Raw genomic sequence first — 20519 nt, 5'->3', positions numbered from 1 at the left:
CAAATATCACTTTTAACAGCTGCTCACCTTCTTTCAGAGCTTTCACTCATTCTAGGTGGTATTAACATTAAGTGGCATGGCATCATACACACTGAAGCCATCAGCACATTCTGCTTTGTTTAGTGGCACATCTGGTTTTCAAATGTCGTTCGCCGGTGAATAATACCACCCACTCAATTTTGTGTCATCTGCCAGATTGTGGCATGTGCAACTGAATATTGTGAAAGACGTAGGCTAACATTATAGGCTATTTTGTGACACCTCCAGTAGTCCACATGAGTTGAGGAGTCGACAGGATTGATGTAACGAGACACAAAATTAAAGGTTGTGTTTTTTTTTTGTTTTTTTTTGGTGCTTAGTGTTTTAAGTAGCTGAATTTTATTAAGTAATGCTTATAATATTCATTAAGAGATGAGTAGGAGATATCACTATCAAACAAACAGACTAACTAACTAAAAACGAACAAAAGCATAATTTTGTGAAAGACAATCCTAAATAATTATCCTATTTAGTCTTTATATTTAAAAAAAAAAATACTTAGTAATTTTTTAATAAATGTCAATTAAACATTTATAAATGCTGAGATATTATAATTGTCATAAATGTTTTTTTTTTTTTTGGCACATTTGTTTTTGAGTTGAATGTCATGTTGTGTAACAGGCTACGTTGTATTACACAAACGGCCCATAAGGAAAACAACAACAACAACAACAACAAAAAACCTCACAGCATAAATTTGTCATTGGCCACTACGAACGTTTACGTTATTTATTAATCAATTGTATCGATTGCTCTTATATTTATTAAACAGTCAAACTACAATTTCATTGAATACGCTTTACTTTGGACACGCCCTAATCTGAGTTTGACCAATGAAATAACTCGTTGCTCACTGACTGTGTACCAATGCAATTCATTTATGTTTAGACCTGAAGAAATCGAGAATCGAGACATGCAAGAGAACTTGATAGCTTTGCTTATGTTTACTGAAAATCTGTTTACGTAGCAGACACTCTTTTTGTTCAATAAAGCCAGCAGTTTCGGTATGTATTTTTTTTGTTGATTACAACGGTAATGAGTCCCGCTTTGCGATACTTTATATAATTTTTATTCGGTGAACTGTAGCTTTTAGCTTGCAAGCTGTTAGCCGTTTATAGACCAGTATTGCTGATAAAATACGTTTATGGTTCATTTACTGCATTTCCAAAGCCCTCCAGTGTGTTTATTCGACAGTAATATATCTAGGAAAGCAAATAATTAGATTCAAAGCGAATGTTGTGTATAATAAATGATAGTTTTTTTTTTATTGTTGTTGTTGTTGTAGATTGCATCCCAGAGAGAGAGACAGTTTTAATAAATAACATATTGAATATTGCTACTAGTCCATTTAATAAATACGTTTGATTGTTTTCTCTCTTTTCTCGACAGGATTTACAAAATGGGGGAGCCACAGCAGGTCAGTGCTCTTCCGCCGCCTCCAATGCAGTACATCAAGGAGTACACGGATGAGAATGTGCGAAAAGGACTGGCCCCCAAACCCCCTCCTCCTATTAGAGACAGTTACATGATGTTTGGCAATCATTTCCAATGCGATGACATCATTATTCGACCATTGGAGAGCCAGGGCATCGAGCGCCTCCACCCTATGCAGTTTGACCACAAGAGAGAGCTGAAAAAACTAAATATGTCCATCCTGGTCAACTTTCTGGACCTTCTGGACATCCTCATCAAAAGCCCAGGCAGCATTAAGCGAGAGGAGAAGATGGAGGACTTGAAACTTCTGTTTGTCCACATGCATCACCTCATCAATGAGTACCGTCCTCACCAGGCCAGGGAGACGCTTCGGGTCATGATGGAGGTTCAGAAGAGACAGAGGCTGGAGACGGCTGAGCGTTTCCAGAAGCATCTGGAGCGGGTGGTGGAGATGATCCAGGGGTGTCTTGCTTCGCTGCCTGATGATTTGCCACAACCTACCAGCTCCAGTGTGGGAGAGGCTGGTGGTGCGGTGTCAGCTGGAGCCTCGATACTGAAAACTGAACCTATGGATGTAGATGTGACGGGTGCTAGCTGCATGGTTGCGCAAACGGACAAAAATGTGCCTTGTAAGAAGGACAAGGTGTGGGACAAGGATGCTGCGATGTGCAGGATTATTGATGAGATGACTTGAGCTGTCTAAGGAATTAATAGTGTTTTTATTGTTATTCAGGAAATGCCAGTTCTTCAACTTTGTTACAAAACACAGGAAGTCAACAAGTAGACCACAAACACTTACAGACATTTAACATGGCGGTCAGCTCACATGGTCATTGAAGTAGAACTGTACGTGTAAAATAATAAAGATCTACTGGTCTTTTCGTTTTCATATCACTCACTGTGCTTTTTTTGTGTTTTTACATAAATAAATAGACTACAAGCATCAGTTCAAGCCAGATTTCATAATCTGTTGATGGGTGTAGATATGTATATTAATGGAATGATAATGATAAAGCGGGAACAAAAAAGGTTTGTCAAACCGCTGAGTAATAACCTGCTCTGCAGCCAAGCAATGTTCTGTCATGTGATATCGTTATGTGATTTAGCCCTTCTCAGTGTCACACGTTTATATGATGCTGATTGGTTGGAGGAAATGCAAACTTATACAACTTTTACTGCACTTATGCAATCTTATGTAAGCGTACTTTAGTCTAATGAGTGATGTGTATTTTAACCAAATAGGTATTTGTATCCTCGTTTGGTAACTACAGTGCCCCTCTGTATTTGCAGTGTCATCCTAATATGCTGTTTCCAAGTCTTCTGCTAGTGAATTCAAGTTTTTACTCACCAGTACATCTGTACTAGAACATAAATGAATCTATGCAACATAAATACACAAACATAAATACAGCAAGTATACTCAGTAAGACAGGGTTTGTAAAGGTAATGTTTGTAGAGAAGTTGTAGACAAATTGAGATACATGTTTAAGAAATTGACACAATGTTATTCCTCAGGGTTTGTAATATTATTGCCTCAGAATGCAGGGTCTCGGGAAGAGACCGCGAGAATTTCGACTGCATGTGTCTTCCTACGTGCAGCAAATGCTGAAATACACAAAGGAAAAACAAGAAAGCAGTTATCAGAGCACAATTATTGAACACCCATATGGCCATGGCACAGTTTTCGTTGTAGGCGTCTGTCATTGAATTAGTGCGCGAGATTCCCTGTTATGAAACGCGGCGTTCGCTGTTTCACAACAGGGTGGAACGCGGAGCGGGGGAGCCAATGGGAAGCACCACCACGCGTCACGTGTTTTTTATTTATGTAATGTAATGGTGTCAGAACCGAACCTAGCATAATCTGCGGTCTAAACACAAGACAAAGATGTTGGTCTTGCGAGCTTAAAAACAGAAAAATAGAGGTCCATCGGTCGCTTTTTGTTTTGTCTTTGCACTGCGTTGATGGAGTTCGAAGGAGTCAGTAAAGCCACGCTGATCGGACTGAAGCGGAGTGAACCAATTCATCATGCACAACAAGGGAAAACGTTACTCTCACAAAAAAGACTGAGATATGATTGACAATGGATAATCATACATGTTAAATCTATTGTCATTTTTAAAAGGAAGTTGGATAGGGAACCCTAAAGCATGCTCTTGGCACAAATTCGTAGAAACTGCCATCGGCCTGAAGCTTATAAAAGCAGTGGTCACGAAATGAGATAGGACAGAGCTATTAAACTACCCGTGTCGTTTAACTTTTTAATCATGCCACATTTCACGCTCACGAATCGAGGTCTGTAACTTTTGACAAAGGGCATCAGCTGTTCAACTTTCAGAAGGAAGCTGTCATCGGATGAAAGAGTCGAGGATGGATCTCCTGGAGTGTCCGATCTGTCTGTTCCTCATGTGCGAGCCCATGACCATGAGCTGCGGTCACTCGTTCTGCAGGAGATGCATGGGCGCTTTCCTGCCCTCGCGATGCCCCACATGCAAAGAGCGATTAAAACAGAGAGATGCGAAAAACATCAAAAACAATGTGTTACTCTTCAGCGTCATTGAGAAATGTTGCCCAGAAGAGACTAAGATGAAATGTCACATTCAGGAGAAGCTGAAAACGAGCGAGTTTACAGAAGCGCTGCGTATTGCGGACGAAGGGATCGAGATGGGTAAGGATGCAAACTCGGTTTACGAGGAAAAAATACCTTATGCAACCACATTGATGTTTATATATAGGCCTGTTGTGCAACAGGGGACGTTTAGTGTTCCATTTCGGTTATGAAAACTGAATATGTCTCAAAAGCTAGGGTTGTGAACGGAGCTTGAGTCGTTTCTTTTTTAAAACATCGGTTACATTTGAATAAATACAGCAACGGAATATTTTTTATGATGCTAAGTTGCTTTACGGAAATTGCGTTCAAAACATACAGAGAAACATACTAGTGTAGTCGACTGAATCATTCTTAAGAGCCGATTCTTTTTTGTGAATCAAAACATACATCACGAATCAGAAACCAAGACGGTTCATTTGAGTAAACCAAAACACTTATGAGTTATTGAATTAATATGACTCACTTACCCAACCTAAAGTTATTACATACTAACGTCATTTCTGGCTCAAAATGAACCAAAACTGTTACTGTAGCATGTTGTAGCCTACTTAAAGGGATAGTTCACTCAAAAATGAAAATTCTGTCATCATTTACTCCCCCTCAAGTTGTTCCAAACCTGTATAATTTGTTTTCGTTCTGCTGTACACAAAGGAAGATATTTGGAAGAATGTTTGTAACCAAACAGATCTATTGAGCTGTTGACTACCACAGTAGGAAAAAAAAATCCTATGGTAGTCAATGGGGGGCGAGATCTGCTTGGTTACAAACATTCTTCCAAATATCTTCCTTTGTGTACAGCAGAACAAAAACATTTTCATAAAGGTTTGGAACAAATTGAGGGTGAGAAAATGATGACAGAATTTTCATTTTTGGGTGAACTATCCCTTTAAGTCTCGCAAGACTTTTATCATGTTAATTATTGGTTGTTCATACGAAAAAAATATTTACTGTTTTTGTTTTAATATTTGTATTTAATTTATAGTTTGGATGAATTTTTTGCGTTTATACCACCTATAAAAAGTAAACCCACTTTTTTGCAAAAATTGCAATTTTGGTGCATAATAGAATTTTTTTGTGCCTAATAACTTAAGTGCTTGGTGACATGGAAGGTGCCAAGGTAGTGCAGTCTAGATAGGAAGCTCACTAGATTTTAAGATACAGCAAATTGTAACCTTTGGTTTTCTTCTGTATGGGATATTTATAGCTCATAATAATAACCGGCACTTGCCTTTTATAGGACATTTATGCAATGAAAGCACACTACATTCTTCTGAAGTAGGCCAGTGAGTTTGTGAACCTCATATTCACTAAAGAAAAAGTAATTCATTCAATGCAATTAAAAACCTCTAGAAGTATGATGATTTGAATTAAATGAGGATACATTTACTACTAACTGGAAATAATATGTGAATCATATGTCAGTTCAGGTCATCACTGTGGAAAATACATCATAGAGATGATGTAATTAATATACTAAATGCATGTTCAGAATCAGATCAGCCTATAAACACAGGTAGGCTGAGATAGTACAAGCCATATGCAGCAGGAGTTTGAAATCTGTTGTTTCTAGAAATATATGCCCTAGATTGCAGCATTTTAACACAGCGTGGGTTAGTTGAAGACTGTTAGATTTTGTCTTTGTGATCCACCTACTCACGCACTTGTGAGCAGAGAGCCGTGCTTGTTGAAAGCAACAGTGATTTCATAAGCTCAGGTCTCCTGAAGGGTTAATGAGTTCCAGTGAAAGTGGGTTAAAACATGTTGTGATGTGTGATGTCACTAACAAGGGTATATAAGGTCATGAAAAAATCTCTAGGGCACACATTGGTGAAATAACAAGTCCCACTAGGTAAAGGAGACATTAGAGAACATACAGTACTGTAAGATGCATCAATGTAGTTGTGCAATTAATGTATCCCCGACATAATGAGATATAGTGCACTATAGTGCAGTTTGGTAATATTAAGAGGCTCTTATCTTATAGATGTGACATTACTATTAACAGCAACATTGCCATTTGTCCTTTAGTGAATTGTATGTATCATTTTACGGCCACTGAATGACTGCAATTATCTGTCTAGTAACATAAACCCTCCAAGGCAAAACCGAGATGTCTGTCCTGTCAACGCTTTGAATCCAATTAGAGGCAGTTTCCTGTACGCTCAGCGTTCCGCCCCACATATACTTTACCTCTTGTGTAACCAAGGATCTAATGACATAATCTGGTTTTGTATCGTAACAGCCCGGTTATTTCATCGGTCTGTGTGCACATACAGTAAGTGACATAGTGCAACATTTTTGTCCCTCTTTATGCAATAATTCGTAGAATTGTTGGATTTCCGGTCACTGTGAGATCCCTTTGTAGTTGAATTTGATTAATCTCTCATCCACCCCTTCCTTTGTTTATCTTGTAGCAGGTGAACTCCATTTGATCATTATGCTTTAGACAGTTTGTTTTCCTTCTTTTTTGCATTTTGCTATTAGACATTTTGCTCATGTCATGCCATCTAAGTGGTACAGATGTTAGATGTGCACTAATACACAAGGTGGGAGGAATGCTTATGCAAGGTGCTGCTGTTCAGAGATTAATGATGTGCATTTAGGTTGCTCTCTTTGTGTTGATGCACATTTCAAACATTTCAAACAGATAAAAGCCTCAAATCTATGTTTGGAAAAAGACTGAGGACCATATTTTCCATCTTTTCATGCATCTACAGCCCCTGATGATGTGAGTCTGAAAGTGTGGAGGGCTGAAGCCTGCATGGGCCTTCGTCGCTTTTCTGATGCCCTCCGTGACCTGGATGACCTGTGCGGTGTGCGACCCAATTGGACGGAGGTGAAGGCTATCTTTGCTGACTGTACTGGTTAATTATATGTTGTCTAGGGACAAGACTTTTTTTTGATTACTGTTTAGGAATGGTGTTGATAAGTATCAATTTATTATACATATTTATTATTCTGTATACGTAAGATCTCTAAAATGTCCGTGCAGTCTCATGGTGTGGTATTACGGAAATGACTGACACAGTTTCATAGTTATGTCATCTCTGTTGGTACGGACAGAGCACATTGTTGGATTTGGCATTATTCCCACAGCAGTATGCTGGCATACACTGCCATTCAAGGTTAATATTTAATAGGGCTGGGTAAAAAATATCGATTTCTCGATTTTAATCGATTATCATTTTTACGAATCGATATCGATTCTTAAATCCCAAGAATCGATTAGTCTAGTCTGTTTTCAGTTGATGAATTAACAGAACATGTAGCGCGCCTCCCATCCAATAAATCGCAATAATCTTTGTGTTTTATTACTTTTGATATGAAGCAAAGTCTCAGATTTCAAATGACGTCCATCTTATTATGAGATTCAAAAAATAAATACCGTTTTGGCATGACAGATCGCTTTAGCGCCTCAGTTAAAGAGAAGCGGCATCACGGAGCGCATGCGAACTTCCTCCCCTCTCCGCTTTAATACAGTTATAGCGCGAAATAAACATGACTAAACATCTGAATTACTGTATATTTTAACATACCAACTTACCGAAATCCGTATCATGTCTCTTGTAATAGCTCAATCAGTGTTTCAACCTCGGAAAGACGTCAATAAAACAGCTTGTAAACAGTGTCATGTAACCTCACATTTACCTCAGTAAAACATTCAGTGACCATAAACTCATTAGTCAGCTAGAAAAGTGAACTTTAGAAAGCAGCATTCTGATAAATATAGCTATGCACCGTTACATATTCATTATAACGTTCTTCAAATTTTAAATGTTTAGCCTATATTTAAAAAAAAAAAAAAAAAAAAAAAAAAAAACCGAATTGGAGTAGAAATATGATTATGTAATTCTAAACATTATTTATAATAAAAACATCATTGAGTGTAATTTAAGTGTTTGTATATAAATAAGTAAATTTAACCTTCAATATTATTATAGTAGTACCAACTGACTCCCATGGGTAGTTTACAGCATTAGTTGAGAGATTTTTTTCCTCTAGAAAATTTGGCATGTACTGTAACTGATATAGCCTACTACATCCAAAATAATCGATATCGAATCGAATCGAATCAAAATCGTAATCGAATCGAATCGCAAGCATGTGAATAGTAATCGAATCGAATCGTTAAAATTGTGTCAATACCCAGCCCTAATATTAAATAATACTTTTTAAAATTAATTTATTACTTTTATTCAGCAAGAAGACATTAAATTGATCAAAAGTGACAGTAAATACATTTATAACATTACAAAAGAATTATATTTCAAATAAATTTTATTTTTATTTTATATTTTTACTTTATATTCATCGAAGAATCCTAAAGATGGTTTCCAAAAAAAATATTAAGCAGCATAACTGTTTTCAGCATTGATAATAATAAAATTGTTTCTTGAGCAGCATAGAATGATTTCTGAAGGATCATGTGACACTGAAGACCGAAGTAATGATGCTGAAAATTCAGCTTTGCCATCACAGGAATAAATTTCATTTTAAATTATATTAAATTAAAAACAGTTATTTTAAATTGTAAAAATATTTCAAAATATTACTGTTTTTACTGTATTCTTGCGCTTAAGAGACTTCAGACATTAAAAAATCTTCCTGACCTCAAAAAATGTAAGTGTAGTTGTATGCATTATGTAATTATGTTTTGATTATATTTATTATGTAAAAAGGGGGAGATGTACATTTATTCCTGAGGATTTTTTCTAAATTATATTTAATAAATTGAACAGGATTATTTGTTTTAATTAAATTCTATGCTTTTGTAGGGTTTCTTTCGTAAAGGGAATGTTCTTCTTGAAATGGGCAGAAAGACGGAAGCCCTCATCCAATTCTACCGCTGTCTGAAGCAGCAGCCTGACTTTGCCCCTGCGAAAAACCAGATTAAGAAGGTGGTTGTTTCAGAAAGTTTCCAGAAGTTTGATGAACAATACACTTTTCTGAAGAGAGTCAGAACCAAGTGATTCAGAACCAAAACTTTTGCTTAAAAACATGAATGATTGTTTTATATGATATGCAGATCTTGGAAGCAGAGGGCATGGCTGTACCGGAAGAAGTTCCACGGATCCTGCATGTTGTGTCTGAGTACTTGCAAGATCCCTGTCCTATCACCAGCTCTGTAAGCCCCTCGTGTACAGATGGTCAGCGCTACATGCACAACAATGCTGAAGGTCAAAGTGATGCCGGACAGGTGAGACTAATGCTGTTGTGTAACATTGGTAATGTGATATCAAACTGAAAGATCTGATATAGTTATTATTGTAATATTTTCTTAAAGATTCTTTTTTTTTTTTTCCATTAAAACAGACTTTGATGTTGAAATAAATACATTTGTGATGTGAGCTATATGGTAAAGTTTTTCCTGTTCTGTCCTAGAATGAAACTAAAGCGAAGCACAGCACCAGCGGCGAGTGCTGCCTGAGCCTGTGTCAGGCCGTGTCCTTCCTCCCCACTGCTGAGGATGATGAGGAACTGATGATGAAGAGAGAGGAGAAACAGAACAGAGGTGAAGATATCTTACTAACTGCTCATGAAAACAAATGTAATGCATTCACATTTATATATGCACCTTCTAGAGGTGATTAAAACATAATTATAATTCAATAATTATTTCAAAATATAATTCTTAAATGAATAGTTCCCATGCAAAATGCTGAAAGGTTGTAGTTTAGCTGCTTTGCTTCATACAATTTTAATTAATTGTCACTTGATGATAGTTATTAATCATTATCTATCTCATACATTTTTAAACAACGCATTAAGTAAAGAATACATAATAATGTATGTAGATGTTGGTTTCAGCAAGTTGGACACATTAGCTGTAATTATATTCATAACACATTAGCGCATTAGCCAAGCTATATGAACTGTATAACACGGCCTCATGTGCATAAGTATACAATAATCTAATAATATGTAATTAATAATTGTCATATTAAACATATGATATTCATTTTGATATTTGAGATTACTTTGGGTTTTAATGGGTTATACATTTATATTATTATTGAATATAATAATTATTATTCATATAAATATTATTTCATTTTACTTCATAAGCAGTTCTCAAACAATATTGTCTTTGTTTTGACAATAAATCAGAATGGCATCCACTGAAAGTTCGTTTTGTTTGATTCTGTAGGTGTGTGCAGTGTGGGCAGAGAGTCCTGCCTCAGCGTTCTGACAGTGACGGATTTTGAGTGCCCTCTCTGCATCAGGTCAGTGGAGATTTGTCGTGTGTTGTTTTTCACTGGCCTTATGTCCTGCTACCAGACACTTGCATTTCCTTTGATATAGAATTTAAAGGTTGGATTACAGTGGGTACTTGATGAAATCCGATGGCTCAGTGAGGCCTCTATTGAGCGCAAAGCCATTGAAACTCTCAAGATCCATAAAGATACTAAAAACATTAAACATTTCATGTGAGTTCAGTGGTTCTACCTTAATATAATAAAGCGACGAGAATACTTTTTGTGCACCAGAAAAACAAAATAGTGACTTTTCAACAATATCTAGTGATGGCTGATTTCAAAACACTGCTTCGGAGCTTTACGAATCGAATCAGTGGTTCGGAGCGCCAAAGTCACGTGATTTCAGCAGTTTAGTTGTTTGATAGGAGATCCGAATCACTGATTCGAAACAAAAGATTCGTAAAGTTTAGAAGCAGTGTTTTGAAACTGGCCATCACAAGATAATGTTGAAAAGTTGTTATTTTGTTTTTTTTGGTGCACAAAAAGTATTCTCATTGCTTTATAATATAAAGGTAGAACACTGAACTCACATGAACTATTTCAAATATGTTTTTAGTACCTTTATGGATCTTGAGAGGTTCGGTGGCTTTGCTCTCAATAGTGGCCTCACTGAGCCATCGGATTTCATCAAAAATATTTTAATTTGTGTTCTGAAGATGAACGAAGGTCTTACGGGTGTAGTAATAAATGACATAATTTTAATTTTTTGGTGAACTAACCCTTTAACAAGTGTAATTCAGTATAGGGTAAATGTCACAGTTTTATTCTTCTTATGTGGTCATACCAATGTATTGTAAGTTAGTATACTACAGGGCTGTTGAATGCTTGATTCTGATTGGTTGACGAATGTTCTAAGGTGAACACACAGCTAAAAAAGTTCCAAGAAGGTCCTGACCACATTACAGTTCCATGTCACTTTGTGATATGATTTCAGTTATATCAAAGGTCTTTACAATCTACAACAGCAAATGTACCAAAGCCCAAAAAGACCCTGATCAAGCAAATAGATATAACGAAAATAAGATAAAAATAAAAAAAAATATATCCATGTTTTCCCCACAAAATTACCTTTCATTATCATTGAAAAACTACGTCATTTCTCAGTGTCTCAGTTACATCGCTGTTCTTGAAGCAGTTAAACTTACATATTTGCTATTAGTTGAGATACTGCTTGCGATGAAATTAGTATTTTAAGGATAAAAATCTAAAAATGTCTTGAAATAAAACATTGAACAATGTTTTGAGGCGTGGTAACTGTAATGTAAGTGGAATAACTGACAAAATAATGCATTATTATTTGTAATAATTCAACGTCCCATTGTCAATTATTCCTTATCTAAGGTATTATCAGTTGATATGTTTCTGCAAAGTGATCCTGTAACACTTTACAATAAGGTTCATTAGTTAACATTAGTTAACTATATTAGTTAACATGAACTAATAATGAACTGCACTTATACAGCATTTATTAATCTTTGTTAATGTTAATTACAATATTTACTAATACATTATTAAAATCTTGTTAACATTAGTTAATGGACTGTGAACTAACATGAACAAACAATGAACAACTGTATTGTCATTAACTAACATTAACGAAGATTAGTAAATACAGTAACAAATGTATTGCTCATGGTTAGTTCATGTTAGTTAATACATTAACTAATGTTTAACTAATGAACCTTATTTTAAAGTGTTACCAGTGATCCTCTTCTTAATGAAATGGGATAAAACCAGATGGTGAGAATTTCTAGCTGTCTTAACAGGGTTTTTAACAGTCTAGTATTCCATAAGAACGGAAGAGCTTATATCACTATAAGTTGTACATAAACAGATGTATTTGTTAACTTCCCACCACTTATATATGCTCAATTGATCAATGATCACTGTCATGATCAATGGATTAAAGGTTATTCTATGAGCCGGTGACAACACCCTGTGGACATACCTTCTGCAAGAACTGCATTGAGAGAAGTCTGGATCATAATCTACGCTGTCCACTCTGCAAACAACCACTGCAGGAGGTACTACTGAAACAATAATTACATAGAAGCATGTAGAAACATATACTTGTACACACCCAAAATGGCTAAACACTAAGCTTTTCTTTCTGTCTTAACCACAAATTATTGGTCAGGAAATTAGCAAATTTTGAGCACAAATGCACTACTAAAAAGCCATTGCTGTCTCAGAAAAACATCAAAGACAGAATGAAGTCTTTGGCAGAATATGGGGATCACAATAAAACTTTGAAAGAGCTAAGTCTTTGAAAATCTGCTGAGAAATGTAATAATAAATGCATCTCTAGCACAGTAAAGCATGGAGGAAGAGGTGTCATTGTGAGCCTTTTTAGCTGCTGGTTTTGGTGAGCTACTTCACTGTGAAAAGTCATTTAATGCTTTGGAGTACAGGAGAATATTGTGGGAAGCAAGCCATTCTGCAAATGATATGTTGTTACCTAAGAGGAATGATCAGATGTTATTGTTCAACAAGACAATGCTCCTGCCCAAATTGCAAAGACAACCAAGAAGCGGCTTGAGAACAAGTCCATTAGGTTCATGTTTTGGCCTGGTCGGAGTCTAGATTTGAACACTATTGTGAATATCTGGTCTCGCATTGAACTTAAACGAACTGGGAGACATTTTTCAACTACTCATGAACTGTTTGATGACTCTTTTTCTTGTAAAAAATCTGTCTGCAAGTTGGAGAAGGCTATTCCGTTAAATTACTTTATCTACAGTATTTGTAATACTACATTACAGTAATTTTCTGACCAGTGATTTGTGATCAAAATGGTTAAGACCATTAAAAGACCACTAAATATTTTGCCATTTTTGGCTTATATGTGTGTGTGTTTATTTATATATATATATATATATATATATATATATATATATATATATACATACACACACACACACACACACAGTTGCAATTGTATTGTCTTAACTTTTATTAGTTAATTTGAATTTTATTTTACAATTAAATGTTGATTAACCTGTCTTAAATCAGACCTAATAGTTTGATTGTTCTAATTTAAGTCAATCATGTCAATCAAGTCAATGTCTTTTTTATAAAGTAAATAAACAAAACTAAATGAACAAATAAAACAGAGCAAATCATATTACATAGCAGTTCAAGTCTCACCACATTACTTCCTATTCCCAGTATTTTAAGAACAGGAAGTACAACCCCACAGTGCTGCTGCAGGAGATTATGTCCCGCCTCTTCCCCCAGCAGTTGGCTGAGAGGAAACAGGTGCACGAGGCGGAGATGGCAGAACTTTCAAAGTGAGTGCCCCTCTCAATGATAACAAAAAACTGTGATTTTAAGCATGATGCTGCTGAGGTCTGGAAGAGCTCCAGTATCTACAAAATGTATAATATGGTGTCTGTCTTAACATTTTATCTGAGTCTTTAAAAGTACAGAAGAAGTTTAATATTGCGTGAAGTTATGCAAAAGCAGAATTATTTATTAATTGCCCATCTTTTATCTCTAGTTTGACCAAGGACATCCCGATCTTTGTGTGCACGGTGGCATACCCTGGCATCCCTTGCCCGCTGCACATCTTTGAGCCTCGCTACCGTCTGATGATGCGTCGATGTATGGAGACGGGCACCAAAAAGTTTGGCATGTGCAGCTATGAGCATGGCAAAGGGTACAAAAAATATTATACAGCTAACATCTGTCATTTATCTGTCATCAGGTTATGCTAGCTTCTGCACCCTTACTGAATTTAAGAAAATTAATTTAGGCCTTATTAATTCTCAAAGTATGTACATATATGCACACTACCATTTGGGGTCAGTGAGATTGTTGATTATTTTTTTCAGCAAGGATGCGTTAAATTGATCAAAAGTGACAGTAAAAACTTTCTATTTTAAATAAATACTGTTCTCTTGAACTTTTCTTCAAAGAATCCTGAAAAAAAGTGCACCAGTTTCCAAAAAAAAAAAAAATTAGGCAACTGTTTTTAAAATTGGTAATAATAATAAATGTTTCTTGAGCATGAAATCAGCATATTAGAATGATTTCTGAAGGATCATGTGACAAGGAAGACTGAAGTAATGGCTGCTGAAAATTTAGCTTTGTCATCACAGGAATAAATTACATTTTAAAATATATTAAAATAGAAAACAGTTATTTTAAATTGTAATAATATTTTACAATATTACTGTTTAACTGTATTTTTATTCAAATAAATGCCACCTTGGTGAGAATAAGAGACTTCTTTAAAAAAACATAAGAAATCTATCTATCTATCTATCTGTCTATCTATCATCTATCCATCTGTCTATCTATACAGTGTTTTGATACCAAAATTCCCTGTCACAGCTTCGCAGATTATGGCTGCATGCTGGATATTTTGGATCTGGATTTGCTTCCTGATGGTCGTTCCTATGTGGATACAGTGGGAGGAAGTCGCTTCCGAGTGCTCAGGAGAGGACAGAGAGATGGCTACCACACTGCTGATATTGAGTACCTGGAGGACCATAAGGTCAGAGGTTACAGATTGCCATAACTCAAATTTCCAAGAAAAAGGCACATTGGAAGAAGTCTTTAATGCAATACAACAGTATTAAAGCACATAAAGCACATTGTGCCTTTAACTTAAGGCTTAAGATAGGAAGTATCTTTAATACAGCCATTGATGTAAATAAAATTGCACTTCTCATCTTAAAGGTTACGGTCCCTGTCATATTAGAGATCTAGCACCTGAAATGTCTCCTGATGGCACACTTCCATTCTTTAATTTATAATTAGTACTTACACGAAAGTGCCACGTGATCTTCTGGTATAGTAGTCTCCCATAGCAAACTGTGGTTGTAGCAAGCTCTTTCTGTCATATTATGATATTATGTCATTCTAATAACTATCAGTCAACTAATTTTATTATATTAAAATTTAGTATATCATATATTATTAACTATAGTAAACATACGTTTTACTATATAATATAATGATCTTAATACCTGCATAAAGGTGAATCGTTTTAATACTGCTTTGTCCTGTTGTGGGACACTTCCTCAAGATTATACACTGCACTGCATGGGAAGTTGTGGTGCCCACTGAGGCTATATATGGAAGTGATCATGATGGTTGTGATCACACCATGATAGTCACTATAATAATAATCAAGCCATTTGGCTGCTGCAGTTATTTTTATTAAATTGCATCCTGTGGAGCTCACATTCTCGGTTTAACACAGTAATTTCAACAGGTTCAGGTTGGTTCTGACTGGCAATTAAACATTTATTAATGAATGAATGATGGAATGCTTATGGCAAGTAGAGCCATGCAACAGTGTGATGTTTTTGTTTAGTTATCATTATTAGTGAATAAGGCTGGAGTATGGTTTTCTGTTACATTAAAATGTTTTAATCTTTTCCCAATGGTTATGTGTCTCAGCCACCTAAATAAGGTGTCATGACTGAACATTAAATGAAAAGCAAGCATTAAATATTCATGAGGGAAGTTATTACCACTATCACAAGCCAGAGCCTGTTTGCATGATGGATTGCTTATAATGGCAGGAAATATGAAACCTTTTGTTAGCACTGCAAATTTAATATCAAGTAAATACTTAATGTTAATTAGCGTTAATTACAAGTGTATTCAGCAAACATTAGGAAGAGGAGCTTGTGATTAACTGCCTGTTAGTCAACAAATTCAAGCTCTTTTCTAACCTATCTTCATTATGATTACACAAGCATTATTTTATCATCAGCACTGTAAACCCTAATGCTCAAAATAATTCATTGGTTTGAGTAGGACAAACTTAAATTAAACAAATTAGTTCAGTCAAATTAACTTTTATGAGTATTTAACACTTTCTTTTTCTTTCAAGTTCACAGAACTGATATATTTTAAGTAAACTGAACTGTTTCATTGCTTTGAGTTTTATGAACTTATTTCTTTTAATTTAGACGAACTTAAGTTTAACTGAAACTGGGCTATGATTTCTCTTTCCCAGCATGCTTTGCCCATAGGCACTTGAAAGGAAGAGTAAAAACTAAAATTAAGTGTTATATAATGTTTTTTTTTGTGCAAGATTAATGTTAAGTAGGAGATTTAGTAGTTATTAATCTTTTGTTATGCTAATTTAGAAGAGTTTCTTGGATTTTTAAGAGTTACCACCATGGTGACAAGTGGTGCATCCGCACGGCTTAGTTTGAGAGCAAGTATGTTAAATGTTTTACATTGCTGTACACATTCAGCAAGTGCTATACCATGCTATTGCTAACATGTTAGCAAGTTAGCATTTTCTGTATTATCTAGTTGTAGCTAAGTTTCCACTAATAAAAATGTTTACTTTGAGATTACATGATAATTGTAAGTTAAATATATAAATTAGTTTACTCAAATGTTTGAGTACAAAACAAAAACCTGCTAGTTCTGCTTACTTAAACTTTGAATTTCTTAACTTAAAAATTGTAACCAATTGACTCATTTTATTCGGGTTTACGTTGAGGTTGAAGAAATCATAGCTGAGTGAGACAGTAAAACTTCTACTTGTTTGTGTTTAGGTTGAAGGCAGTGAGCTTGAATTACTGCAGCGCCTCCATGACAGCGTGTATCAGCAGGCGAGGGAATGGTACCACCGTCTGAACAGCCGCATTCAGGAGCAGATCAGCCGGCAGTACGGCATCATGCCAGAGAAAGAGGACGACATTCAGGTCAGAGCTCACGGAACATTGTTTATTAGTAAAACCACAGAGTTTGCATTTTAATAGGAACTTCCTAACAAGAATGAATGTGTTTTTGTGCATTGCAGGCATCTGCTAATGGACCGGCCTGGTGCTGGTGGCTGCTGTCAGTGCTGCAGTTAGATCCAGCCTATCAGACCACTGTTCTGTCTTTGACCTCCCTGAAGGACAGACTGGGTCATCTACGCATTGTACTAGAATACTTCTCTCAAAGCTAGGACAGAGACACATCATACGCCCATATTGCTGATCTCATCACATGCATGCACCACGGAAATTTTTTTACTCTACATTTTGATTCAACCGAGAGAGACTTGTTTCTCTCACCTAAAACTTTGTCACTTTTTTTTCTGATCATAATCCATGCACACAAGATCTTTTGCTTGGATAATACATCGGACTATCTATGATATGGGTTGGTTAAAAATACGATGACTTGTTCCAGTGGCTGTACAACTATTGAATTAGTCATTGAACTAATTCCTACTTAGTCAAGCACCAAAGAATTAAGGACTCGTTCTACACGGAACAGCTGTTTATTGGTTTACGCTGTTCGCTTCGTTAAACATCAGATTAGATGCCAAATGTTGCAGCTAGTTTTGTTGACATACATTTGAGATGTTTCCAGTAGTACTGGGCCCTGGCCAGGATTTTTTTTGAATGTTTAGCTTACATTTGTGGCCGAGAGGGAAACAGCTGGCCCAAGTGACTGATGACTGAATAGGAACTCATTGATTATGCATGAATGAAACGCTTATGACTACAGCCTCAAAATCTCACAAGTCTGCCCGTACGTTTTAGTAGAATCAGAAATAATATTATCCTCAGTAACTGATGGGGAGGTACATTAATATTTCAATACTAATGACAGAAAATACACTTACTTTTTCCACAAATGAAAGCTGCTAGCTGTGCTTGTTTCATTTATAGTAATAAATCAGTTGCAAGCTTGCTGGCATGACAGCGGAGAGGAGAGAGGATGGAATTCTAGCAGTCATTAATATTTTTTTGAAAGAAATAAATACTTTTATTTAGCAAGGATGCTTAAAATTGATCACAAGTGACAGTAAAGACATTTATAAAGTTACAAAAGATATGTTTTTAAAAAACGCTGTCCTTTTGAACTTTCTAGCATTCATCAAAAACAACAACAAAAAAATGTAATAATAAGAAGAAATGTTTCTTGAGCAGCAAATCAGCATGTTAGAATGATTTCTGAAGGATCATGTGACACTGAAGGCTGAAGTAATGATGCTGAAAATTCAACTTGCCATCACAGGAATAAATTTACATTTTAAATATATTCAAACGGATATTTTAAATTCAAATGATTTTTCCACAATATTACTGTTTTATGTTTTTAATCAAATACATGCAGCCTTGGTGAGATTCTTTATAGTCTTAATCTTAACAGCCCCAAATTTTTGAACAGTAGCATTTAATACTCAAGCAAACGGCAGTTTCAGACTTGTCATGGGCACCAGGGCTGTTGTGGGAGGTGTTGTAAAGATTTTAGCCATCTGGTTGATCAGTACAGCTCTCCAAACCACTTTGTGTCAGTCGTATTGGATTGTTTCTGTGTGCTTGTGCCTTGTGTTGGGCCTTAATCTGGTTTCGGATATTTGGTTGAGGACTGTGGATTTATTTATGTTCCATATTTTACCTTTCTTCTGTTTTAGTGCCACATTCCGAGGAATGTTAAAACTGCAATGTTATATAAGATGTAACACTTAAATGGGTTTAAAACAGACTTTTTTCCTACTCTGGTGATTGTGCCATTGTATTGTTTTTTTTTTTAGCTCCTAATGGCTGGAGGAACTCCAACAAGGGTTAAAATGCACCCACCTGCCCTGTTAATTTTTATTTATTTTTTTTTTTTTAACGTTTTTCAGATTTGGTTTGTTGTGCACTGCTCTGAAGATTACTGTCAATTTGCCATATATTGAAACCAGTTACTAACAGATGGGTGCTTTGCTTTCGACTGTGTCATGAATGCAGTATGCCTAAACATGTACTGATTTTAGATAGAAACTGTGTTTTGTTTGGGAACTTTTGGAGGAAAGATTTTTAGGGCTCTTGCATTAGATACAAAAAGTTCTGAAGCTGAGATTCAAAGAGGCCTCAGTTGTTTCTCATGAGACCACAAATATTTATGAAAGGGATTCAAATCAGAATAGGGTTTTATTTTCATTTGCTTTAGTAATTTAAACAATAGAAACGTTACTGATTGATGCATCTGATGTGTTGTTTCATGTGTTGTCATGTCACCGTCCATACTCAGGATTAAGGACTTGAAAATCACTTACAAATGCTTTCTGGACTGTTGCTTCATCTGTCTGTAGTATCTCAGTAACATGTGCTAGTGAGTCTGACAATGTCAAATTTTCAGCCCTTATGATTATTAGTGTATGTGAAAGTGGCAGATCCTGTGGTGTTGCTTTGGGATTGTACAAGTGACTTTATTCTTCAGTAATAGTCTCAAAAGCAAAGAGAAAGACACCCCTATCACCCTCAAATCTGTTGGAAGAAGAGCTATAAATAAAGACTTTGATTTGATTTGACTAATTATATAACCAAACTCAATAATCAAGATTATATCCTTTATTTTGTAAAGAAATGGCTTGAGAAGCATTTTTTCCAGTCATTGGCAAATAATGATCGCTTGTTGAATTTTAAATGATTAGTGGACTCTGATGCGTAGTATTTCTGTTTTCTTTCTTTGTTTTTTTTTTTTTTTGTCACTAATTCTTTTTAATGTCATATATTGATGTGTTTGGAATTAAAGCAGCCTTTTCCAGAGTATTTTATAATTTGTAATCCCTGGTGATCAGTGGTTTTTCTTTTGAGAGATTTGTTGTATAACTCTTAAGGAGGTATACAATACACATTATACAATAAATGTAACATTAAAATCATTCATCAAAATATTGTATTTGTGTCACTGGAAATTGCAAAAGCATAAAAAAAAAAAAAAAAAAAAAAAAAAAAATTTAAAAAGAAGACCTTTATTTAGATTTTGTATTACCAAACACCCACTAGATGGCGCCATACAATCACATAATGTCTGATGTTCCAGCATCTATCAGCGTCTTCCATTTCTTACCTCGAAAGAGTAAAGATATAGTTTTTTTCACCCCCACACATTCTGGTCTCTCATGTTTCAGAAGAGTTAACTTTTTTTTTTTTTTTGAGTTAATTTAGAGCCTAATGTTATTTTGTATTGTATGGACAAAACACGGTAACACTTTACATCAAGATCCCACTTGAAAACGTTAGAAAGTTAATGCATTAACAATGAGCAATAAGCCTGCGTTTTTTATGTTTATTCATCTTTTGTTAATGTTAGTTAATAAAAATACAAATATTAGCAAACGTTTGATTTTTTTTTTTCAACTAAAACTTTTTTAGTAAACGTTTAAATGTTAACATGAACTAAGATTAATAAATGCTTTAAAATATTTTTCATTGTCAAG

At 35.4% G+C, this 20519-nt stretch overlaps 2 protein-coding genes across 2 annotated transcripts; both read left to right on the top strand.

Moving 5' to 3' along the window:
- Positions 1-892: 892 nt before the first annotated feature.
- Positions 893-2367, top strand: med7 (mediator complex subunit 7). Its single transcript, XM_051860025.1, has 2 exons — positions 893-1043; positions 1429-2367. Exon 2 carries the CDS (start codon positions 1439-1441, stop codon positions 2165-2167), a length of 729 nt encoding a protein of 242 aa, XP_051715985.1. The 5' UTR covers positions 893-1043; positions 1429-1438; the 3' UTR covers positions 2168-2367.
- A 186-nt stretch (positions 2368-2553) lies between these two features.
- On the top strand, positions 2554-19961 carry lonrf1 (LON peptidase N-terminal domain and ring finger 1). The gene is made up of 12 exons (XM_051860024.1): positions 2554-4139; positions 6800-6918; positions 8858-8980; positions 9109-9279; positions 9465-9594; positions 10231-10306; positions 12249-12363; positions 13508-13629; positions 13839-13997; positions 14675-14837; positions 16867-17016; positions 17115-19961. The coding sequence occupies exons 1-12, from the start codon at positions 3827-3829 to the stop codon at positions 17262-17264; spliced, it is 1791 nt and encodes a 596-aa protein (XP_051715984.1). The 5' UTR covers positions 2554-3826; the 3' UTR covers positions 17265-19961.
- Positions 19962-20519: the final 558 nt, after the last annotated feature.

This window comes from Ctenopharyngodon idella, chromosome 14, assembly GCF_019924925.1.
Source record: "Ctenopharyngodon idella isolate HZGC_01 chromosome 14, HZGC01, whole genome shotgun sequence".
Classification (NCBI taxonomy): Eukaryota; Metazoa; Chordata; class Actinopteri; order Cypriniformes; family Xenocyprididae; genus Ctenopharyngodon; species Ctenopharyngodon idella.
This window is presented reverse-complemented; position numbering and strand designations above follow the sequence as displayed.

Coding starts and splice junctions, on each gene's coding strand:
- med7 (XM_051860025.1), top strand. CDS start 1,439: ATGGGGGAGCCACAGCAGGTCAGTGCTCTTCCGCCGCCTCCAATGCAG.
- lonrf1 (XM_051860024.1), top strand. CDS start 3,827: ATGAAAGAGTCGAGGATGGATCTCCTGGAGTGTCCGATCTGTCTGTTC. Junction 13,998..14,674: donor AGCTATGAGCATGGCAAAGG/GTACAAAAAATA, acceptor TCCCTGTCACAG/CTTCGCAGATTATGGCTGCA. Junction 14,838..16,866: donor AGTACCTGGAGGACCATAAG/GTCAGAGGTTAC, acceptor GTTTGTGTTTAG/GTTGAAGGCAGTGAGCTTGA.